This window comes from Leptinotarsa decemlineata, unplaced genomic scaffold, assembly GCF_025532065.1.
Source record: "Leptinotarsa decemlineata unplaced genomic scaffold, Ldec_3_MD MMD2_tig00026340_RagTag_RagTag, whole genome shotgun sequence".
NCBI classification, from domain to species: Eukaryota; Metazoa; Arthropoda; class Insecta; order Coleoptera; family Chrysomelidae; genus Leptinotarsa; species Leptinotarsa decemlineata.
The window spans coordinates 5067201-5093308 of record NW_027412694.1 but is presented as its reverse complement, the minus strand read 5'-3'; the positions used below and the strand labels follow the sequence as shown (position 1 = coordinate 5093308).

General features: G+C 33.2%; 1 protein-coding gene across 6 annotated transcripts; it reads left to right on the top strand.

The window, feature by feature from the left end:
• Window positions 1–106: 106 nt before the first annotated feature.
• Window positions 107–20941, top strand: LOC111509942 (uncharacterized). 6 transcript variants are annotated; one of them, XM_023165798.2, is made up of 7 exons: window positions 107–2739; window positions 2793–3613; window positions 3666–4171; window positions 11344–11933; window positions 15616–15936; window positions 16004–16203; window positions 19440–20941. In XM_023165798.2, exons 1-7 carry the CDS (start codon window positions 2716–2718, stop codon window positions 20926–20928), a joined length of 3951 nt encoding a protein of 1316 aa, XP_023021566.2. In that variant the 5' UTR covers window positions 107–2715; the 3' UTR covers window positions 20929–20941. The 6 variants fall into 6 exon arrangements, with proteins under 6 accessions (XP_023021566.2, XP_074039823.1, XP_074039825.1 ...); XM_074183722.1 differs by lacking the exon at window positions 19440–20941 and adding an exon at window positions 17545–18748; XM_074183721.1 differs by lacking the exon at window positions 107–2739 and having other exon boundaries at window positions 2846–2985; window positions 3666–3822; window positions 4118–4171.
• Window positions 20942–26108: the final 5167 nt, after the last annotated feature.

The following is a 26108-nucleotide window of genomic DNA, read 5'->3' as shown; positions in this document are numbered from 1 at the left end:
GTGCGGAGTACTTCAGAATAAATTCTCCAAGAAGCGGTTATTTGAGCTGCTTGAAGCATATTCTGGTTATTAAATTCATATTCTTCGAGAATTTTGTTCCACCTTATGAGCAGCATGGTAAATAAAACTCTCCTTCAAAACTTCAGAGAAAGTCTGAATCAATAATATGTTCTTTAGAAAAATCCATCCAACGCATACACATGTGGTGGTAATTCTAAAATAATTGCCCATAGCAATTTTTCTCAAAATACTCTAAATGAAGGCATCCCCCTTTTCTTTTGAACGAGACAAGATATACTGATCTAACAAAGTTTTCAATGAATATTTTATCAAAACTCACTTCCGTTCCCAATGAATGTTCTGAATATCTACCATTCACCTTCAGACTAAAATATACGTATATTGACAAATTAATTTCTCACATTGAATTTTTATGGAGTAATTTGGTTCCAAGATAATATGTGACTGCGATAGCTTTGAAAATACTTAGAAATATTTAGAACGACAAACGTGCGATACATGCAGTTAAGAGTGTATCAAGAGTTGTCGTTGAGAAAAGTAACAACAGTTCATATATCATCTGTAGTGCAATACAATAGTTACAGAAGATTTCTCTTTAACACTCATCCCAATTTTATAAGAAATATTTTATTTCCATAAAATATGTTTTACTGTCGACCAGTTTATATCTATTAGTCACTTGTTGAGCAGTGTATGAAATGTCAAACGCTGACAATTTCACTAGTGGCGGGTAATTATGGATGCGCAGGGGTCCTAAAAAATGAAACTGTGAGACACAAACATCAAAAGTTCCGACAAGAGTGACACTATTGGTTTTAGCTATACTGTGCTTTGACATTCCATTCACAGAAGCGCAAAGCGCACACCAATGTTTGCATTTGGAAACTTTTGTATTTTTCTTGGAGAAAATAATTCTTTGAATAACACGTATTATATTGCATTCAGTGTTAGTTACCATACCATGAAATTTAATATGTATATTCGGTAGGTCTGAGATTAGGTTTCAATCTATTTTTCATGCTCCTAAGTGATGAAGTTGTTCCCCCCGAGACTTTTTTTGATTTTTTCAGAAAAATGTTTTTGTTTTATTTTTTTATAATATGACACCAAAAATACATTAACCCTCAATTTTCACCCTTATATCACCAACCCCTATTTCAAATATCCATTTTAGTAATTTAATCATTTTTAACCCTGATCATAGGTCGCTTATTCCCACCAGGCGTCTACCGGTGTCACTCCTCACCACCGACATAACTTATAACGGTTATGTCGATGCTCCCCACTCAGTAAACAGCACGGAGTAGGGATGAGAAAGATGCCGGTCTCCTGTCTCTTCCACCCAATAAGCCTTTTCTCACTGCCTACACTACACAGTTTTCGGTCACTATTATTGTTTACTCATTTAACGTAGATACAGTTTGCGATGCCACCGAAGCTGTGAATTATCCAACAGAGATTTTGAACTCATTGGATTTGCCAGGCATGCCACCACAAAATTTACAACTGAGGGTTAGATCGCTCCGTAATTTGATTCCACCACGACTGTGCAAAGTCACTCGAATATAACCCCCAATTCTTATACTTCTATCGCCAACCCCTACTTTTAATAGCCACTTTAGTAATTTATCATTTTTACCCTGATCATAGATCAGTTATTCCCGCCAGACGTCTACCGGTGTCACTTCTCACTCAGTAAACAGCAAGGACGAAATAGGAATGAGCACGAAGCCGTCTCCTTTCTCCTTTGCAGAACAAGCCTTCTCTCACTGCCTGCACAGTTTTCAGCCACTATTATTGTTTATCCATCGAGCGTAGATATAATTTGTTATGCCACCGAAGCTGTGAATTATCCAACAGAAAATTTGAACTCATCGGATTTGCCAGGCATGTCACCATACATAATTTACTGCTGAAGATTAGATCGCTCCGTAATTTGAATCCCCCACGACAGTGCAAAGTCACTCGATTATTCATTAAAACATTAATGAAAAAAGTTGCCGTTGCCATTGATATCACGAATCCATATCATAACTACAAATGTGCTAATTCATTTTAAACGTGTGCAAATTCTAATTAGATTGGCATTTGCAATGACTATTAATAAGTCCCTAGGCCAAATAATGTCCGTTTGTGGCTTGGATTTGAGCACATCATGTTTTTCACGGGGACAATTATACGCGGCATGTTCTCAAGTAGCCATTTCGTTTGTGTTAGCTGAACATCGACTAACGAAAAATATTGTACACATTATAGCATTAAGGAATTAATATTATTTGTAAGTGTCATTGTTCTTATGAAAATAATGTATGTGGTAAAACAACGTTTGCCGGATCAGCTAGTAATAATATACTATTTCACCTCTTCTTCCTGGTTCCCATTTACTGTTTTCGATATGACTTTAAAATTTTCCACTCAAACTACCCATTTAAAATGATTAAATGGCCAAGGTCATGGAAATCTGGTCAAATAATTGTCATGCAATAATATCTTCAAGCCTAAGTCACAGTGTAATCTGTGCCTAAGTGTACAAAAACAAAAACTTTTATTCGTTAGCTGTCAGTTGAAATGTCAAAGTGTTATAGTTATGAAATAATGTGGTTAGGTTCATGTTCATAGAGGTTATATTTTGACTTAGTGGATCTATTTTATTGAATACATTTTAAGTAAAAAAGAGTAAAAAAATGATGTAAAATGGCTAGGATATTTAATAAGCTGGTATATATTCATAACATGGACTTGTAATACTTTACTGTTAGTATTAATTTCAGCACAACATTTCGGAAGATGAACAAAACATGGAAGAAAACATAAGTTGGATTATATACATTGCCAGTCTTACAGAAAATTGCATGGATTCTAATGACATAGAAATTGCCTCAAAAATTATATCTTATAGAGTTCCATTCAGAAGTTATTTTCCCGAATTCATTGATGTTCTGAAGGAAATTGATGTGAAAAAGGGTATATCATTGTCTAACTATAAAATAGCTGTGGCAGATAAGTGGTTGTTTAAAATTATTCTCTTGAATTCAATAAAACACTTCAATATTCTTCATGAAAAAACTGAAAGTGTCGATTATTACAAAACAGAAGTGTTAATTTCTTTAGTTGAGTACATCATTGAGCTCATAGATATAGTAAAAGAAAACTCACTTTATCTCTTGAAAACTCTTCAATATTTACTGAAGAGACAAGATATTCTATCAAATTCTTTGAGTTGTGATGTTCTGAAATGTATGAGTAAAGTAGCCTTGTCGCCGATAATAGGTTTCAAACAAATTGCTCATGGAATCTCAAAAATAGTAATTAATTTTCTATCTTTTGAATCGCTAGAATCAATCCATAATAGTTTGATATTACCTGTAAGAGGTATAGAGACTTTTCCTCTCTTGAGGCTACTTCCAGACCATTATGTTATAATAAATCTTAAGACATTAGTCAAAAAAGTTTTGAAAATGTTCACCAACAGTATTGAGAGTAAAGATGGAGGTTTTTTATACGATAGACTGCTGATTTGTAGCTTTGAAAATTGGCGTAACCAAATTTGGCCATATTTTTGCAAAAAATTGCTGAAAATTGAGTATGAAGGGTAAGAATTTGGAGACTATTTTTGAATAAAGCAATCATCATATTCATTTCAGTGAATTCTACCAAAGTCTTGTGAAGTATTGGATACCATCCAGTGTTTTAGCTTACAAAACAGAATTTTATGATTTTCTGAAAAATGAACCAATAGATCGAAGACTGAAAGCATCTATATTACTCGAATCGAGGAAACATGGATACCCACTGAAAGATGTAAGCCTTTTCTTTTACAATGTTGACACAAGAAATCTAGGACTGAGACTGGCTGCAACTTATAGAAAAAAAACTCTTTGTCCAATAATAAGTGATATCAAAATCATGATGGACTTCTTGCACTCCAATTTGAAAACATGTCTTGAAGACAATGAATTGAAGAGTCTCAGTTTGATGTTTTCCCAGGTCTTCTTTTATGCACATAATGATTTAAAAAGAGGCTGTGAAAACATGAATTTTTATGAGAAAGTTGTTAACGAAGCTTATGAATACTGCTATGGAAATCTAATTACAGATCATTATGAAGTTGGTGCCCAACTGTTACAGATAATATGGACAACACTGACAGGTAATTTTTTTTTGTATGTTTGTCTTTGATTGCCTTTAAATTCTCCCACATATTGTTGCTTGTTGCGAATCATTGTTGCATGAATCTGAGATTCATTATCTTCATAAAAGAGCATTTGAAGTTATGTTACAATCCCAGTATGCAATATAAAAGTATCTTTTGTGATCCCCTCCTGAATGATTTTATAAATTGTTCGTATTTAAAATCTCTATTTTTCAAGAAACAGCACTCTAATATTTCGAAATTGGGGTTTTTTATAATTATATTTTTATGTGAAAAGAGTTGATTACCAAACAATTTCTGCACGTGGATACTTTTATCTCCAATAAGCTGTTGTTTTCCTTGAGTTCCTTAAGAGTTCTAAAAATTGTCAATCTATTGACGCCGGCCATACTCGCGCATTTTTGCACCAAGTACGGATATTGTATTTTAAAAGAATTATAAATATTCATAACAATTGTAATTTCATTTATACAGTGTGACCCATTTAAAATGGAACCACCCCTGTAGAATGTTCATTTTTCAATCAATCTCAATTTTTTTTTTATTGAAATATTAATTATGAAAAACTGTATCTTGATACTAACTTTCACAATTTTAGTTTCATTTCCAAGGCAAAAACGGCAAAAGTTTATTAGGCAATTTTTGTTTTCAAATTTGACTACACCACTGGATTCGTAGTCGTTATAAATCAAAACTGTCAAATTTTCATTAAAAAATATTTGTTAACAACGAAGTTACAACAACTTCAATTTTGGAAACAAAGTATTTGTTTGTAATTTTTATTCAGATTATAGACATATTTGAGGTATGACAACACTGTCATCACCAAGTAGAACACCAGTGAATTTGTACAGTGAAAATCCGAAGTCAACAGCTCAATGCGTTCTACAGTTATAACTCCTGAAAATATGGTAATGTGAGAGATTTGTGGTGCAAGCGTTTTGTAATAAAAATCTGACTACGCCACTGGATTTGTGGATAATATTCCCTTAAAATCATTCATTTGAGTGTAGGTTACGAGAAGTGAAAATTAAAATAAAAATTGAATAATTGAATAACAGAAAATTAAAAGTTCATTTTCAAGTTACGCAGTAGTAGACCAAGTTCAGAATCTCATGTCATGGGATCTCCCAATTGCGCTTTTACCAAATCTTGATAGAATCTTGAAGTATTAATGGTCATACTTGTGAGCTTTTTGGAAGTTTCCCAATAATAAATAATAGTACTTTTGTAACAGCGCACCTGGAAAATCACATTTTATGAGATTCTAAACTTACTCTACCTTCTTCTATAGCTGATGAAAACAAAATGTATACAAACAAGTTTCAAAGTATTTATTCAACAATTAATTGCCATTAAGAAAAAACTGATACTAAAATAAACATTGATTTAAAACTAAACATTCAAATTTTTGTGGCTTCTACCAAACCTCCATTAAGTTCAATACATTTATCGTATCTCTTCCGAATATTGTTTACACTATTTCTTATTTGTTGAACTGTAATTTCGGCACAAGATTGTCGTATCCTTTGCATGAGTTCAGCTCGATTCGTTGGTCTTGTTCTGTATACTTTTTGTGTCAGAATACCCCACAGAAAAAAGTCTAATATTGTTAGTTCAGGCGATCTAGGTGGCCATTCAATTAAGTCACTACCTCGTCCTATCCAATGATTTGGAAACTGGTTATTTAGCCACTCTTTAACAATCCTCGAATTGTGCACGGAACAGCCGTCGAGCTGAAAATATAAATTTACTTGTTCCGCAAGAGGCATTTCATCTATTTCGTCCGATAATTGGTTATTTAGAAATTCCAAAAAAATTTGCCCGTTTATGTTTCCATCAAAAAAATATGGACCTATTATTCTATTTTGTACTATACCACACCAAACGTTAACTTTTTCGGAATATTGACTTTTACAGTTTATGATCCAGTGCGGATTTTCCGTAGCCCAATACCGAGCATTTTGCGATGAAACTACCCCATTGGTGCTGAAAGAAGCTTCATCACTAAACATTATGCAGTTTAAAAAATTTCTTGTATTCAGGTACTCGCCTTGTGCCCACAAACAAAATTCCATACGTTTCACTTCATCACCTGCCTTTAAAGAGTGAAGAAATTTAGGTTTAAATGCTCCCATTTTGTTTTGTTTAAGACATCGTCGAATAGTCTCTCTCGGTAAGTTTAAATCCAAACTGGCGACTCGTAAACTTCTGTTTGGGTGGTTTCTAAAATAATCTAAAACAGCACCTTCGTTTAAATTTCTTCTTCGGTGATTATTTTTTAAAATATGTTTGCTGACTGCACCGGTTTCTTTAAATGTTTTGTTAATTTTACTGACGGTGCTTCTGTCAATGGGAAGTCGATTTGGATGTCTGTGATTAAATATCCTAGCTGCTTCTCTTTCACTATGATAATTGTCCCCAGAAATTCTCACAATTTCAATTCTTTCTTCTAATGATAATTGCAAAGCCATTATTAAATGCACGTAACTAACAACTATTATTTTATTTATGATTAACTGTCAAAATCACAGCCTACTGTTGATTTATTATAAAACCTTTGCATAATGAGTTCAGCTTCCTCAAATTATTGATATCTCCTCTATAAGATTGTTTTAGCTGAGTTATGAAGAATTTACAGGGAACAATTTTTGTCCTGCTCTCTGTTTTATTATTGAATAAATGATTTCCATGCTTTAAATCAATTTGATTTTAGCGGCTATGCGGAAGAATGTACTAAGTACTGCATAACTTGAAAATGAATTTTTAATTTTCTGTTATTCTAGAATACACTTCTCGTAACCTACACTCAAATGAATGATTTTAAGGGAATATTATCCACAAATCCAGTGGCGTAGTCAGATTTTTATTACAAAACGCTTGCACCACAAATCTCTCACATTACCATATTTTCAGGAGTTATAACTGTAGAACGCATTGAGCTGTTGACTTCGGATTTTCACTGTAAAAATTCACTTGTGTTCTACTTGGTGATGACAGTGTTGTCAGATCTCAAATATGTCTATAATCTGAATAAAAATTACAAACAAATACTTTGTTTCCAAAATTGAAGTTGTTGTAACTTCGTTGTTAACAAATATTTTTTAATGAAAATTTGACAGTTTTGATTTATAACGACTACGAATCCAGTGGTGTAGTCAAATTTGAAAACAAAAATTGCCTAATAAACTTTTGCCGTTTTTGACAAACAAAAAAAACCATAGAGTGCCTTGGAAATGAAACTAAAATTGTGAAAGTTAGTATCAAGACACAGTTTTTCATACTTAATATTTCAATAAAAAAAAATTGAGATTGATTGAAAAATGCACATTCTACAGGGGTGGTTCCATTTTAAATGGGTCACACTGTATATGTGCTGACAGTTTCGGGCGCTTCACGGTTCCCGAACAACTAGCTTCTTTGTTGTATAGCTTTTTATTCAGCGTGGGGCTCTCGAAGTGAATTGAAGAATATCACAACCAACCCCTCTAGCATGGCTTTTAAACTCCTAACAGAAAATGATGTAATATTTTCTTTCTATGGAAAAAGTCAAGTCAGTCCTATTGATTGGTGCAATGTGTCCGTTGACGGTATAATTCAAAGGAATATCTATTTATACCACATTAAAAAAAAAAAACAGATTTCTCAACCCCCTTCAATTAAATACTTATTTGTTTGAGATTGTATTCTTATGATGCACTGTTTGGAACCTTTGTTGTAGTAATGAATATTACTGGAGTTTTTTTTCCAACACCAAATCGTTATTTTTAACACCTCGACACGTATTTTGATCACCAAGTGATCATCTTCAAAGAGGAAGATTAAAACTAAGGACTAGTGCGAGCTAATCCTATTTATACTATAAGGGTAACTCATACACGTAAACCATCCAGGCATACCAACCTAAATTAATTTAACAATTTTGCCTTATCTATTATTTTACAATATATGTTTATATAAGACAATTTTCAGCTATATAAATATGAATTTCACAATATTGCCTATCCAAATTTATTTTTGCAATGTGTCCTTATGTAGTAATCAGTAAACCCAACAACATTATTTTATTTTATTTTAACAAGCTATATAGTATGCTCTTTGGTATAGGTCCGTCATCGTTATTCATAATATTATTGTGTTTACTTATTTCTACACTCTCATAGGCATCTAGTTGCCTGTTGTTGTTAACTTGTCTAACTAATCTCAATGAACTAAAGTCTATGAAATGGTTTTGTTGCAAAATATGATGGGCAGTCGCCCACGAAGCCGATTAGTTCGTATGGTGAGTGGTCTTTCAGGTCAGATGGTGAGAGTACGGATCTGCCGAACTCTAAAAACCTGATTTGGTCCCCAGCGGGGCAGGCACAAAGTAAATGCTATGCTGTTACATCATTTTCCAAACAGAGGCGACAGACACTATCTTCCGACAGTCCAAGTCTCTGCATATGATGATTCAAATGACAGTGACCAGTAGGAAGGCCTGTTAGACATCGTAGTTCATCCCTACTGTAGTCCAATAACTGTTTGGTATCAAGTTTCAAAGGATGGATAAATGCCTTGGAGTGAGCCAATCCTGGAAGATTCTGCTAGAAGTCCATAAATCTTCTTGCCATCCAGGTGTTCAATGTTTGTTTGGCAAAGCCCAAAGAGATGACAATGCCAGGTTCTGGTCCGATGAAGCCGCTTGCAGCACCCTTCTTTGCAAGAGAGTCAGCAGCTTCATTACCTTCCAGGCCAGTATGGCCAGGAATCTAGACCAGAGAAAATCTGTCGTTTTTGACAATTTGCTACCAATTTAGATGTTGCTCGGTAGGAGCCAAGAACTTCCAACGCCGCTTGACTGTCCGAAGAATATTTTTCTTGACTTGTGTGTGAGGTTGGATTTATCCAATCTTTCCGCACACAATTCAATAGCGTAAATTTCGCTTGAAATGCAGTCGCATAAGTTCCTAGGCAGGTAGATATCTCTGTTCTGGGTCTGTGACTGAAAACACCTGCACCAGAACCGAAAGGTGTTTTTGATCCATCTGTGAACCAACAACTATCTGTTCTTAATATTTCCTTATCCCGGAGGATCCAGTCCTCTCTACCCGGGAATAGTCCCTTATAAGGCAGTTCGTAGTTGACAGTTGGAGGCATAAAGTCAGAGGTCATTTCCAGAATGCTGTGACTTCCAGTGTCAACCAACAGTCTGTTGTACTCTGCATTTAATCTATTTGTGCAATTGGCAATGTGCACAAGTCTGTATGCAGTCCATCTAGCCTCTGTCTCCAAAAAAATGTGGAGAGGAGGTAGATCTAGAAAGATCCCCATGGCCGCTGACAGTGTGGTACTGATGGCACCAGTGATAGCCAGACAAGCCTGTCTCTGTAAACTAGAGAGCTCAACTTGGTCCGTTTTCTGTAAAGCCATTGGCCACCAAGCAACGGCATCAGAAGTGATCATTGGTCTGACAATCATCACATAAATCCAATGGATTAAAACTTTTTCCAAGTGAGTCTTTTATCAAGGACAATGCCAAGATATTTCACCTTGGTTCCAAATGGAATGACCTCACCGTTGAGGGAAATTGGTGTTAGATCGTCCAATTTTCTCCTCTTGGTGAAGGTGATTAACACAGTTTTGCTGGGGTTGATAGACATCTGCTCCCTCAGGCACCAACTGTGAACAACGTCCAACGTGCTTTGAAGAATATTACAAGCTACCTTTCCCGACGAGGACCTTGCCAGGATGACAAGGTCATCTGCATAAGCTTACAGATCAACTTTTTTCCGACAAGGGAACCAAGCAGATTATCCATCAGGAGCGACCACAGAAGGGGAGATAGTACCCCACCTTGAGGGCAGCCCCTGGTAACCCTGAACCTCGTCTTGAAGAGTCGTAGTTGCAGTTTTGTTTACTAGCATGGTATAGATCCAGCCAGTTATGGTCGATTCTATACCCTTTCTAGCCAGAGACAATCCTATAGATTTAGGTAGTGCATTGTCAATACTCCTTCAATATCAAGAAATACAGCAACCGCAATCTCCTTGTTGTCAAGGGATTGGGAGATTTTCTCAACGAGGTTGTTTAATGCTAAATCTGTCGATTTGCCGGTTTGATAAGCATACTGGTGGTTATTCAGGGGGATGCATATAATGCTACCCTCCTGATATGTCCGTCCAATATCAGCAGGAAGGATGAAAGGCTGATTGGTCTTACCGATTTAGGGTGTGGCTCTCTCCGACCCACTCTCCCCACAATTTTTTCTATAAACTTCATTACTTTGTCATTTCTGATTTGTGGTTAATGGATTTGGTATTTATATAGAATAAAATCATTTAAAACTTTCCTCTTTCATTCGAGGCCATAGTGAAGTGGGATATCTCCACTATAGAAGCAGGTGTTCTAAATGTTTCTGCAGTCTGTAAAAAATATTTCTGGGATTGAGTAAACTGCCTTCTATTTTTTAAATTCCAGTCATTCATATTTTCAATCAGTTTCAGCAACAGATTAAAACCTTTTCTATTTTCTGAAATTTTTTTCAATTTCACAATTTTTAGCATAAATTTAATCTTTCATTGTTATAAGAACTAAAAGAACAACTGCAAATCGTTTGAGAAAATTATCTTAGATATAAAAGCAATTGAACTGTAACGAAATGACTATTGTATTTTCATGTCCCAATGTGGAATATTTTTCTGATAGAATGCACGAAGGTATTGCCAGAACATTTTCCTTCTTATACCTTGTATAAGTTTTCCAGTTTATCTCACAAAAGTTTCTCTTCTATCTAATCAATGTTTGTCATCAGTCTATTTTCATTCATATTTTACCTTAGATATTTGTAGTTTTTACATTTCGACCATCATTGTCTAATAGAATGAACAAATTTGGATGATCGACAGGTTGCAATAAAAGTAATATTGAAATAATGGAATTGATAAACAAAATTATTTTTATCGACTTCCACAATCAGACTGCAGAAGGTGAAAATGTCCAAAAAAGTTCGATGAAAAACTCTGATTTCCTTCACTTTTGTTCAATAAGTAATAAGATGAAATGCAAATATGAAACTAAAATTTTTTAAATTTACTCAACTTTTTAATTATCCAAATATTTCTGTTCCTGTTGTGAACTTCATTCAAACATTTACTATTCTTACAATATTTATTGACAAACTTTTTCAGGGTCTCATATGGATTTAACTCTAATCTACAAAGTGGACAAGAAGGATATTTATGGCAAAGGAGAAAATCTGTTATACAAGGAACTGAAAAATTCAAACAAGTGGAAATTTGAAAACAAAGTTCTGGTTTCGAGACTCGAATGGTGTTTTGTGAGAAATGATTATTACAGTCCAAGATTGACTAACCTAATACTGCATTATTATTCACATCACACCTTTGTCAACGTAGATATCCTTAAACAAGTGATCGCGAGGATTGAAAACATTTCAACTTTACACAATACAGAGAAGATTGTCAATTGTTCCAATATAATTTTCCAAACAGGGTTGCAACTAGAAAATGAAAGTTTCATTGAAGAAATTAGACACTTACTTTTAGAACATTTGTTTCATGATACAAATGAAAATAAGTTGTTCAAAAGTGTTTTGTACTTGGAGATTTTAGCATCAGCTAGAAGACATAATTTCAAAGTACAAAATTTTGAATTACTCATAAAAGAGTCCCTTGGTTTGATAGAGTTTGTATTAGAAAGTGATTTTATAGAAAATGCTTCATATAAATCCAAAAAGGTTTTTGAAACTTTCGTAGCTGTAAGTATACAGTGGACACTTTCAATATTTCAATATTGTCTACAACGAATAAGAGATGTGTTGATTTTCCTCAAGATTCCCATTGGAAATTAAACGATAGTTCTCAAGATATTTCAATAGAACATTTGGTTTTCTACTCATTTCATTTTATTCACAAATATCCATAATGGTTAAAGCGGAAGCAAGTAAGTTTTCCTTAAATATTTATTTGAATTTTCAATTTATGATTCAGTTTATATCATTGTTGAGGATTGTTTTGAAATGGGAATCTCTCACACCCTAATTGTTGAGGGTTGGAAAATAATTTTCATTTTGTGATATTCCATAAAGCCAACTGGTATATGAAAGAAAATTATATTTTTCTGACTGCTTATCTTGCCATTATCTGACTGCTTATCTTGCCATTTGTCAAGTGTACACCAACCTACTTTCCGCATACTATTCTTGATGAAATTTTCAAAAATTTCAAATTTTACTGTTTAATATATCTGGTGTATGTGAGGTTTATATTGTTAAATCTATGATAATGAAAATGTATGATATGTTGATTCACTATTATTTTTGATATTAATATAACATTGCCAACTACAGTTGCATTTGTTGTTTTTAGCTGAAATACTCATCAATGTTGCCAATCATGAAACTCCTGAATCATGAACAACCACTTCCATGTGAATATGGTTAATTGAGCAGAATTATATTCATTATGTAATGTTTTAAATCTGTCTTTAGTGGTTACCTTATTCTAAATTGTTTCAATAAAATGGATTGGCCAATCACTCTTTGAAAAAAACATTTGTGAATGACATTATTAACTTGATATTATATTCCTGTCAATACCCAGATAAGGACTTTTGAACTTTACTGTTAATTGAATACCAAATTAATATGCATCTTCAGTGATTTATATTATCACATTCCTCTTTGACACAGTTTTGACAGTTAATTTTTCTCTAACATTGTTTGGTCATATGTAAGTTTCAAAATTACTTGATGCAATATACCATAGGTTAGTAGTAAAGGACATATAAAAAAGTTAACTATTTCGACTTAAAAGGGATATATTTTTAGATGATCATTTTTTTTAAGAAATGTTTTGGCTTTCTGCTTCTCCACCTTCAACAAAAAAAATGTGCAAATGTAACTTTCAGACAAAAACTGAAAGAAAATTCCCTCTCGAAACAACTACTTCATATAAACATTAAATTACACGAATGAAAAAATACTTTTGAAACAACTACTTTTATATGAACATTATATAAAAAACACTCTTTCCAATTCAGTTTGCACTCCAAACAACATTATTTAATTGAATCAGATACCATTCACAGGAACACTACACAATATATTTTATGAAATAGGTAAAATTTCACTTACATGAAACACGGTTATCCTCAATGGGGGACATTTCTGTTTCGGAATAAGACACTTGCCTCATTGCCTATGTCGTTGTTAACAATGTCAGGTTTTATATTACCTTAAATAAGACAGTTGAATAGTCTAGTATTCCACATGGCTTGTTTCTACAAAGGTTTGTTGGATAACAGGATCAAATTATCTTGGAAAAAAACGTTTAGAATTCAGTTGGATTTTTTTTAGGGCTTTGTTACAATGAATTGTATAAAACAAACTTGCAACAAACTTTATAATTGTTGTCGTTTTTAATGTTGTGAGAAGTAACAATGGAATTATAATAAAATTACTTACCAAAAAGGAGTTTTCCCATGTTGAAACTATAACTAGATTAAAAAATCATCAGACATGTTAGATACATATAAAAAAATAAAAAAAACACTATTGCAAACAAAATATTTTAGACCAACGTAACACAATGACATAAATTATTATTATTATTATTAATCAAGAGAATGGCTTCATCTATAATTTTGATAAGAGGGTAACTGGTTTTAATGATGTAAAAAATAATTAGAGTAGAAAAAAATATTATTTCGGTACCTGACTGATTAAATTGAAATATGCAGTATTGAGACCATCGGCACCCCTTCAGTGTTGACACTATCATGTTAAAAAATATTTATCATTCCGTTCAAGTCTTTTAGACAAATATTGTTGGATGTTTGAAATGAAAAATTTGCCCATGCTCTCTTTTATGATTAACGTGGGGCTGTTGATATTTAGGTTTTTTCGAATCTCTCATGTGTTATGGAACTCGTGTTTTGAGATAACGTCCCGTTTGGCCAACATAGCATTTGTGACAGTTTTCACAGTTCAATTTGTAGACTATTTTAGATTCTATATCTAGCGATGTTTTAGTTTACTATTCAGAGAAAAATATTTTCCGACAGTATTTTCATTTGAAAAGGCCCCCTTCAATTTGTTCGTTTTTCTGGGTAGCAGGCCAAGTTTTTCTGACAAATTTTCAATAGAGTGAATTTTATATTTTTTTTGTGTTTGCTCTGATACTGTGAGGAGAGGAACTGTTTTGCTTGATTGTTTTTCGGATAAGCGCTCTTGCTACTTCTGAAACTTGGTTTGCATCTTCAATAATTTCGGTATCTAGGAATGCTAACGAATCATTTTCTTCAATATCCAGAGTAAACTTCACTTTTGGATGAAAATTGAAAAGTGTCTAATATTTCATATTGCTCATTTTTTAATATGTTAGGAATGACACGTTAAAAGATAAGACCTCGATAATCCTTAGCTCACAGAAGTTTCGACTTCTGAGGGTTGTCGTTCGTAGGGGTGCGACAGCTGGTTAACGGAAAAGCACATTTTAAACAGAAAATATCGTAAACGTATCTTTTGAAAAGTCTGCACAAATGGGTGACATACAATTTTCTATTCCCAATCCGAAAAATTGTTCGTAAAAGAAGCAATGTAACAAAAGTAATTTGTTACATTCTATGAAAATGTTCGAGTGTAAAGTGGTGAAACTCGAAATTATTTTCTACTTCTTTCTGATTATGTCCATCGAGAGCAATAGGAATATTACAAAAAAGAGAAACCACGTCTTACATCAATGAAAACAGGTACCACCTTGTCAAAATTATTTATAGTTTCAATATGGAAAAACTCCTTTTTGTTGAGTAATTTTATTATTACTTCTTACAACATCAAAAACGAAACAACAGTTATGAAGTTTGTGGCAGATATATTTTGTAAAATTCGTTGTTACAGAGCCCTGACAAGAATTCAATAAAATTAAAAATGGTGGCAAGAGCACAATTGTTTTTTAAAGATAAATTGATCGTATTACCCAACAAACCGTTATAGAAACCTCAATTAGTGTTTACAAAAAGTGGTTACCATTTTCATTACACCTTTTTTACAATTATAATTTAGAGATATTATGTAGAAATCAAATATCTCCAGAAACAAATTCATTGCTTTTCACAAAATTGCTCGTTCTGTTGATTTTTCCTAGCTTTTTATCTAAGATATATTCCTAATATCGGCTGGGGTTAATTTGAACCTACTCATATGTTGGTAGGAGGTGTATGTAATAATTCTGTTTCATATTCTTAAACTATTTCAAGTTTATACAATATCTGGAAGCATTATAACAATTTTCTCAATTCCTGTGTATAGTAAAATTATTTCATTTGTCATGCAATTATTCATTGTTAAAGAATAGACACAATATTGGGATGAGTTGTAAGTGTCCACCATACATTCAAACAGTAATTAATTCATTTGATATAGCTTTTACTACTTTCAGAGAGTTATGTTTTGTATAATGGATGATCTACACTCTATATGGCAAAATATTGATAAAATTGCTACTATTACGACTCTGAAAAAAATTATCAATAGAAGCAACATGAAAAAGCCAGTTTCATTGAGTGTTGAAGTCTTAAGACAATTTGGATGCAAAATGGATGAAAGTGAAGATGATAAAGTGTTGAAAATTAAACTGTTAAATGATGTTCTGCAAACAATATATGATACTTCTCTGCGGCCAGATATGAAAATGAGACGGAATCCTGAAAGCAGACTAGTTGTACATGCTTTATGTGCCTCTCAAAAATGTCCAGGCAGGGTAAATAAATTTAATCACGCAGACGTTCTACTTTTCCATGCTCTTTATTACCCCGGAATTTTTTCAGCCTCTTCTAAAATGGGTGTTTGACTATCTCCTGAATCTCATTTCTGATTCACAGTCTTCTGATTTCTCAATATCTTCATCTTTACATACAATTGAGCTGCTTATATCTGACAATAGACTGCATCAACAAACGCTACAATTCATTCCTTCTGTGATCATCCAGTGTGTTGATATTTTCAAGAAACCAAGCTGGACTGTCAGGTATTAATTTTTGCATCAATCAAAAATTGAATTCAGTTGGTTTTACAATAATGAAAATTAGCAAAAACTAAAAAAAAATCAACATTACAAAGTTAAATTTCGAAATAAAATATACCGAGGTTAATATTTGATAGGTAGAGTTGGAGCCTCAGGTGTTGAACGGATCTATCGAAAAGACTTTTCCCATATGAATATTTTACATCATTTGAATAGTAATACTTTGAAATTTACTTTTCTTGTGGCATACGGATGTAGAATAGTAAATGATGAACATACTATAATAACGAAAATAAGCTCATTACGTTGCCATGGTATAACATATATTTATTGCGTGATGTAGATGACATTGTTGAAACTTTCAGTAATTATTGGAGCATGAACATTTGATGTTCATGCTTCAATCTTGACAATCAGAATTAACAAATCTAAAGCACCGTGGTTGACTGATGTCGACTGATGCAGTTCTAGCTGAATTCAAAGAATAAGAAGTGAACATGACTGGAACAACTATGAAAATTTTCAAACCATGGTTATTAAGGCAATTCCAAACGAGAAAAAAGTTATCTGAGTTAAATCAAGGATATAGTGGTGCGAAACAACAAGAGAAACATTCCTGAAGAATGATGTGATCCAAATATTTCAAAGCATCATCTCATTACATCTGTCTGCCAAGTCGCTATTGAGCCACCTGACAATGCCCTTCGCTACTATAAAGATTCCCGTTTCAAGAAAGATTTGCGATTTGAATTTAAATAAATCAACACGGATAATACATCGACAAAACGATTTATCTCTAGTTACCAAATCTCACCCCAATTTTGTTATAAAGTGAGCACCATATGTAACGGATAAATTCATTTTCTTCGTTATTAGCCATTCTAAAGATAAAGCCTGAAACACGTCGAAGTATGTATTAGAAAAGACACTCTGTGACATAAAACAAATCCTCCCTCCTTCACCCCACTCAACGTGACGGCAACCCCCAATTTTTTTAAATGCAAAACGGGGTCAAGTGATACCTCATTTTGAAGGGTATTCAATTTTCTGTACAGCCATATCTTTATTTTTTAATTTATTGCATGCGTCAAAAAAAAATTGAATACATTGTATTATCTAAATTATTTATTAAAGCGGTAGCAATCAATGTGCAACTAATGGAAGTCTTCAGATCAAATGTTCAAACTGACAGCCATTTGTTTCTTGACAATAATAAAGGCATTGCTGAAAGTTATCAACAACATCCTGAATGGTTTCGGGAGTGATACGTTCTATTTCTTCTCTAAATCTGATTTACAAACTTTCAATATTGTTTGGTCTATTGACGTATACTTTGGATTTTAGGTAACCCCACAAAAAGTAGTCAAGCAGAACGGGCTGACCACTCTATAGCACCTCGTCTACCAATCCATCAGTTGGGAAAAAACTTCATTCAGATATGCACGCACGTCAGCTGCAAAATGTGGTGGAGCACCATCTTGCTGATTCCAGATACTCCTATCTATTTGATTCGGATTATCATTATCTGGAAAAAGTCTTTTCAGTGTTGGAACTAAAAAATTAGTCAAACTCCAAGTAACGTTCACCGGTCAATGTTTCGTTGAAAAAGTATGGTCCAATTATGCGATTATTTATAATTCCTGCCCAAAAATTTACTTTTCTGGGATATCGAGTGTGGGCCTCCATCATCCAATGGGGATTTTCTCGGCTCCAATATCGACAGTCCTGTCTGTTGACGGTTCCATTACAAAAAAAAAGTTGACTCGTCGGAAAACAATATATTTTTCTTAAACGAAGGATCCCGCAGTCACTTGGCTTCCATTATTTCGCAAAAAACTCAGTTCTGCGATCTGGATCGTGTATCAATTATACTTTATAAGGGTGACACTTTTCACTTTTTAAAACACGCAATATTGAACTTTGACTTATGTCGTAATCGGCGGCAAGTTGTCGGGTAGGTTTATGTGGATTTTCCTCGATGTCTACCAAAATATCCAATTTCTTCCCATCGTCAATCAATACACTCCTGCCTGGTTTTGAAATATCTTTGACAGTCCCAAATTCACGAAATTTCATTTCTATTCTACTAACGGTAGATTGAGAAATGTGATGATCAGGATATTTATTATTGCACATTTCACTTACATTCTTCTGGGTTCTAGTTTTGTCCCCACATCCTAGTAGTATTAACACTTCTACTCTTTGACGTTCAGTCAAATGAGACATTGCTAGAACTTTTAGCCTATTGTCTGAAAGTAATACTGAACAAGAAACACAAACAACAACTGCAAAACTGTTTCTCTTCAGCAAGTTCACAGAAAACATACAATTTTATACTCAACTGTCACGGAGGACAAACAATGGTTGGTAAAAACAAACAAATAAATTGAAGGTGCATGGCATACCTTTCAACAATTTGAATTTTTTATTTCATTATGACGCATGCACGAAATTAAAAAATAAAGATATGGCTGTACAGAAAAATGAATACCCTTCAAAATGAGGTATCATTGGACCCCCTTTTGCATTCAAAAAAATTGGGGGGTGGCTGTCACGTAGAGGGGGGTGAAGGAGGGGGGGATTTCTTTATGTCGCAGAGTGTCTTTTCGAATACATAATTCGACGTGTTTCAGGGTTTTTCTTGAAAATGGTTAATAACGTAGAAAATGAATTTATCACTTAAATATGGTGCTCACTATATCTATATATCATTTATAAATGCCTGCAAACGTGTACTTTTCAGTAAAGAGGGAAAAATTCCCTAATTTTGTGATTTCTAAGATTCCTAAACTAAAGATTTTGAATGATCTAAGACCCATAAACGTATTATCAGTAATTTCAAAAATTGTTCAGTATGTCTCCAGCAATGATGTTCTCCCGGACCACCAATCCGGTGACTTTAGCACAATTATTGCATTTCTGTAGTTCACTGACGACTTTTTTTCAGCAACGTAAGAAACAATCCTATTTCTTTCTATCTCTCAAGCCATTTGACACCATGAGCCACTTTTTGGTGTGGCTCATGTTTCAGTGAAAATTCAAGTGATTTTTTTTAAATAACTTCTATGTAATAGAACTCAATGAGTAGAAATAAAAGATCATACTTCCGATGTTTTGAATGTTTCCTAAGAAGCTTCTCAAGGAGGAGGTAGTAAGAGTAGTACATATTTGTGTAGTTTACTTTTAACGTCATGAAACTTAACTGGCAGTATATAATCTGAAATATTTTTATTTTCCAGGAATGCTAATCTACAGCTGGCGAAATCTTTAATTGAAAGGTTGTATGGAGTTTCACTGCACTTTTTCAATCGACCAAAATGCATAGAAGATCTTTTTTCATTATTTCCCAACTTGGCTACTTACTTTTACAAAATTCTTTCCACCGACATTCTGGATGAAAGGTCCGTAATTGTATTCCATTTCTTCCTTGAGTCGCAAATTAAAGAGCAAGTTTTTGACAACTCTTTACAAGATATTTTGGGGTACTTTCAAATGTTGTTCGTTCACATCATTAAAAACTATCAGAATCACTTTGGAAAGTTGGCTGTAAGTTCATATGTATCTCTTTGCCACTGTAAAAATATTCCTGAAGTTTTGAATGATATCACAGAATACGTTATAAGCAAGTATACTACAATGAAAAAAAATATTTTTAGAAACTTGGTTTTTCTCATTCAAGAGTTGTATGAAAAGTATGAGAATTCATTTGAGTATTACTCCAAACCACAATCGATGGTAAAAATTCATAGAACATTGAAAAATCTGTCACTTTTTCTAGAAAAATTTGATAGTGAACTTAATGATTTTCTGTTGCTTAAAGTTCGACAAAGAATGGAAATTTTAAAGTGTTTTGAGAAGAAGACGAAATCAGAAAACAGAATATGGCTAAACAACAATATTCCTTTTGTAATTATGAATACAGAATCTTGTAATATGTATATAACTTTGGGAAAAATTCTGTTGGATGATCAACCCAGCTTCTTACACGTCAAAGTATTATCAATTTTGGTATCTAAATTTGAAAATAACTACTTTGCTGAAGAGGACATAACAAATATCTTGCAAGTGTTGTTTAAAAAGTCAATTACAGTTGATGATTCTAATTTCTATCTCCACAATTGTTATTTCAAAGTGATACTTCTTTTCATAAAATCTACTACTTGCAAAGAAATATCTCTCACAAATGTTTCTCTAGATTCTCATTCTTTGTATAAAACTATGATTTATATTTTATATTTATCTGTTAATAGGTCAGTTCCAAAAAATAAGACGGACGAATTTTACCGCACGGTTCAAAAACAGTTCATAAACTCATTTGGAATAAACGAAGACACTGATAATGACATTGTTAGTACATTCATTTATTGCGTTCGAAATTCACCTCAACAGTTTCGTTTTGAACTTTCTAAAATGGTTTTCTATTTTTCTCAATTTGAGTCCACTCATTTAGAAACTTACTTTTTCATAAGCTCTTTCATGGGTAAATGTTATTCTGGTATTTTAGATGCTCTGAAAGATTTTCTGTCATCAAAAAATCTTTATGATTTTATAAAAAACAAATTATATGTGGATTTGTTTTTTGAGCAGGTTATTAAGTATTTAGATGAGGCGTCTGACGAAGTTGATCTTCAAAACGATTTCTATACTGTTGAAAGGGATGAGTTAATACCTACAGTGTTTTTAAAAAAATTGACATTTTTCAGCAAATGTATTCATAATAAAATATGAATTCAGGAATGAAGTTTTTATGGTTTTTCTTGACATAATATATCTGTTTGTTTGAAGGTGATTGACAATGTTTCGTGATGAATTTCACTAGTTCGGACTTCCATTGTCTATTATATAAAATGATTTGAAATCCCTGAAACAAGTAAAAAAGAATAATTAAAAAGAATAGTTGAAAATAACAATTATATTAAGCAACAATAAACCTGAAATGAAATGATAGTGAAATAACCTACAAGTAAAAATATAATAATTGAATAAATAAAAATTAAAGGAATGCCAAAAGAAAATAATAAAAAATAAAAAAGTGTAGAGATTCCAAGTCACGTTAGTTCACGACGTTTCGATTGTTGGTATCTACAATCGTCTTCTGGTGATGACTGGACTGATTCCTCCGAGAGATGACTATTTTATAGGTCGTTGAAATACTTTCACTTTCTCTACTTTCCATTTTCCGCTTCACTGATTCCGTGAGAGATGACTCGCCAAATCGGTCATCTCTCACGGAATCAGTGAAGCGGAAAATGGAAAGTAGAGAAAGTGAAAGTATTTCAACGACCTATAAAATAGTCATCTCTCGGAGGAATCAGTCCAGTCATCACCAGAAGACGATTGTAGATACCAACAATCGAAACGTCGTGAACTAACGTGACTTGGAATCTCTACACTTTTTTATTTTTTATTATTTTCTTTTGGCATTCCTTTAATTTTTATTTATTCAATTATTATATTTTTACTTGTAGGTTATTTCACTATCATTTCATTTCAGGTTTATTGTTGCTTAATATAATTGTTATTTTCAACTATTCTTTTTAATTATTCTCTTTTACTTGTTTCAGGGATTTCAAATCATTTTATATAATAGACAATGGAAGTCCGAACTAGTGAAATTCATAATATATCTGAATTTATAACTTTCATTTATTATATGCAAACGCTTTCGATAGCTGACTGTGCTGTAATCTTCAAGCCTCTACTCATTTGAGTAGACCCTTGAAGATGATAGCAAAGCTAGCACACTCAGTTTGAGTGGACCCTTGAAGAAGACAGCACAACCAGCTATCGAAAGCGCTCGCATATATTATATAGAAGTTATAAAATTTCATATCCTTTTTGTGACATATGTTAACATTAAAATACTGAAAATAAAGGAAAATTAGTTGCATCATTCAAAGAAAATATATATACCGGGTGTCCCACATTTTATGTGACAGGCAATATCTGGTTTGTTGAAGGAGATACACAAAAATGTTTCATACAAAAGTTTTAGGAGTTCATGAGAGCTATATTTTGATATAATTTTTAAATATACAGGGTGTTTGGTGTAGGTGCTACAGACCAAAATTCCATTTTTTTGAATAGAATGCCCTGTATATCATTACATATTCAGATGCTACGTTAAATTCTGATATCATTTCATGTTTGGTTTTTGAAATTCGGTTACGGCGTTGTTGAGTTATTGCTTAAAATGTAAAGTCTTGAGAACGACTATTATTTTTAAAAATATCTCATACAATTATTCTCTCTGCATCAGATCACATGAAAATTAGTCAAAATTTTGGGTGTTCGAAGTAATGGTTTTAATTTTGAGTTGTGGAATTCAGTCAGGAATCATTTTGAATATGAAACAATTGCGAAATTGAAAGAGGTGTATTCGAAAACAAATCTTTAATTAATAACAATGTAAATAATATAACTTGATAAATCATTTCATAAGAATGGTAGGTACCTAGAAATAAGTCATAAAAATGACTTATGCCCATTAGATATTATACAGGCTTCGAAACGTCGAATCACTTCTCTCGTACAAGTCGCTCTTATAATATCAGGCGTAATATCACTGCACGCTAGCCGAATTTTCATTTTCAGATCATCTACATTCAAAGGGGGAGTAGTGAAAACAATATCTTTTAAATAACCCCATAGGAAAAAATCAAGCGGTGATAAATCTGGGGAACGAGCCGACCACCGAATTGGACCCTTATTACCAATCCATCTATTTGGGTACGTTCTATCCAGATATTCAGTAACAACCTGTGAATTGTGAGGAGGAGCACCATCTTGTTGCCACCAAATTCCTTGTCGTTCTGCTATGGGAATATCTTCCATCAACTGGATCAAATCATTTTCTAGAAAATGTAAATATCGCAATCCATTGAGATTTTCATTGAAAAAGTAAGGTCCTATGATGCGGCCATTGAACAATCCACACCATACATTAACACCCCAAGTAGTTTGAAAATTACTTTCGCGGACCCAGTGGGGATTTTCTTGAGACCAATAGTGACTGTTATGTCGATTCACAACTCCATTATTGTGGAATCGCGATTCATCGCTCCACAAAATTTGACTGAATATGTTAGGACTTTCATGTAATATTACCTGAATACAAGCAATGAATTCAAGTCTTCGTTCAAAGTCCGTGGGTTTCAAACCTTGTACCAACTGAATTTTGAATGGGTGGTATTTATTTTCTTTCAGAATTCTCTGTACATTAGATTTACTCACACCGACTTCTTCTGCAAGAGTACGGATAGAAACATATGGATGAATAATAATATAAGCCAACACATTGATCTCTAAATCTTCAGTTCTAACAGATCTCGTATGATGACGATGCTTTATAGTAGAAGGAAATGACCCAGTTCGCAATTTTTCTACAACTCTCGAAAAAGTCATTCGTGACGGAATGGGTCTGTCTCGAAAACGTTCTTGGTATAGACGTTGCGCTTGACGGCAGTTTTTCTGACATTCCCCAAAAATTAACATATCAATGCAATCACTTGGACTAAACGCGAAAGGCATACTGGAGTTTTCGCACAAAGAACACAGTTACTGTTTTGCAAAGAATCACTGAATCGAACTGACAAATAGATACAATTCAGCAACATTTGTTACTATGGCATCAACAAGCATAAGCTACTTGATGAAATTGTGCAATATAAAGCAATTCACCCTCAAGTTAGTCACATTCTCAAGAATTTCAATATTATATTCAACCGATATCGTATCGTAGAGGTGAGAATAATGGTTTGTATTCAGTAGTAGTCTAGTTCAATTTAATAAAAGATATAGACTAGATTCGTGTACGAGTAAATAAGTTTTTTTGAAACTTTATATTTAAGGAAAAGTGCAATAACTCAACAACGCCGTAACCGAATTTCAAAAACCAAACATGAAATGATATCAGAATTTAACGTAACATCTGAATATGTAATGATATACAGGGCGTTCTATTTTAAAAAATGGAATTTTGGTCTGTAGTACCTACACCAAACACCCTGTATATTTAAAAATTATATCAAAATATAGCTCTCATGAACTCCTAAAACTTTTGTATGAAACATTTTTGTGTATCTCCTTCAACAAACCAGATATTGCCTGTCACATAAAATGTGGGACACCCGGTATATATATATATATATATATATATATATATATATATATATATATACGTATATATATATATATATATATATATATATACGTATATATATATATATATATATATATATATATATATATATATATATATGTATATATATAAGATAGAGGGATATTGAGTGAAATAGTATTATCAATGGAAAAAAAGTTATTGGACAAAGCACTCATAGGAAGGTGGGCAAACCGCAGACACGTGTTTCTGGCTATTTAGCCTTCGTCAGTGCGGTACAGCCAAGTGTAAAGGATAGACAACACTTGGTTGCAAGAAAGGGGTTAAACAAAGCAAGCAGATTCATCATCAGGGGCCAACTGCGATTTCGTGTCATCGTTGGAAGATTTTGTGATTACAAGGACTAACTCCCAACTTCGTCACGGGAGCAGCTATAGCAACCTGCGTGACATCCGGGTCCAAAATAAATCAAAAAAAGATAGAGGGATATTGAGTGAAATGGTATTATCAATGGAAAAAGGTTATTGGACAAAGCACTCATAGGAAGGTGGGCCAGACACGTGTTTCTGGCTATTTAGCCTTCGTCAGTGCGGTACAGCCAAGTGTAAAGGATAGACAACACTTGGTTGCAAGAAAGGGGTCAAACAAAGCAAGTTGGCCCCTGATGATGAATCCGCTACTATAAAGTAGCGGCTTCTTTGATTTTTCAAATGGAACACCCCGTATATAATATCATATTATGATTCATTATCACTTTGTCAATAAATTCATATACTATTTCCCTATACCTATCTATTACCGTTTAGAAGATATAAATTAATTTCGATATTTTTTTTACCAAACATGAACTTTTATAAATGCTGATAATATTGAACTCTCTTGCACTAAAACGATCAAATTTGAAATGAAGTGGAGTGATACTATGAGGATACTATGATGCAGATACTTTGATCTCATGAAAAAATGAATGGAACTCAATTTTTTTCAAATGGAACACCCTGTATATTTCAACATTTTTGAGCTCTATATCCAATTTTAGATTAACTTTGTTCAGATAATACTATTTCTATTTTGAACCGTTTTCGAGATAAACTGTTTCAAACGGAAATTGACATGGTTTCCTTGTTCATCACTCATTTTTGTAAAACAGATTCCGTTTGATGTTCCTCAATTAGTGACAGATAACACAACACATCAAAAAAATATTTTTTTAATGTTTCCTACACTAAATTAGTCAATTTCTACTAATTTTGGGGTGATAAAAACGAAAATAACAATGAAAAATTTTTATTAGCTCTGGTTTTTGAGATACACAGTACTTAATCTTAAAGAGTAGTTATACTATACGTGAAAAGTGAAACAATATTGTTATGTTTCTTTTAGAATATTTTAAGTACAAAATTAATAAAAAAAACATTATTCTTAGTGTTTTGACAAATAAAAGAAGTTTGTACCACCAAATTTCAATTAAGTCCATCCGATTCATTGTAAGATCGCTGTCGTTTAGCTTGTCTTTTATAAAACACTTCTGGAGCATCCCTACACACAGACCAGCAGTAGTCTCCAAGCATTGCTTCATTCCAACGGCCCTGATATCTCTGTTCCATTAAGGCAATGTCTTGATGGAATCTTTCTCCATGTTCGTCACTCACAGCTCCACAGTTTTGTGGGAAGAAATTAAGATGAGAGTGAAGAAAATGAATTTTTAAGGACATGTTGCATCCAAGTTGGTGGTAAGCTTGAAGAAGCTCTTTAACCAATACTGTGAAGTTATCATCTCTTTTGTTAC

Excerpts from the sequence above, each read along its gene's own strand:
- LOC111509942 (XM_023165798.2), top strand. The coding sequence starts at position 2,716 with ATGGCTAGGATATTTAATAAGCTG. Across the intron at positions 3,614-3,665 it reads CTGAAAATTGAGTATGAAGG|TGAATTCTACCAAAGTCTTG; the intron begins GTAAGAATTTGG and ends TATTCATTTCAG. Across the intron at positions 16,204-19,439 it reads AAACCAAGCTGGACTGTCAG|GAATGCTAATCTACAGCTGG; the intron begins GTATTAATTTTT and ends TTTATTTTCCAG.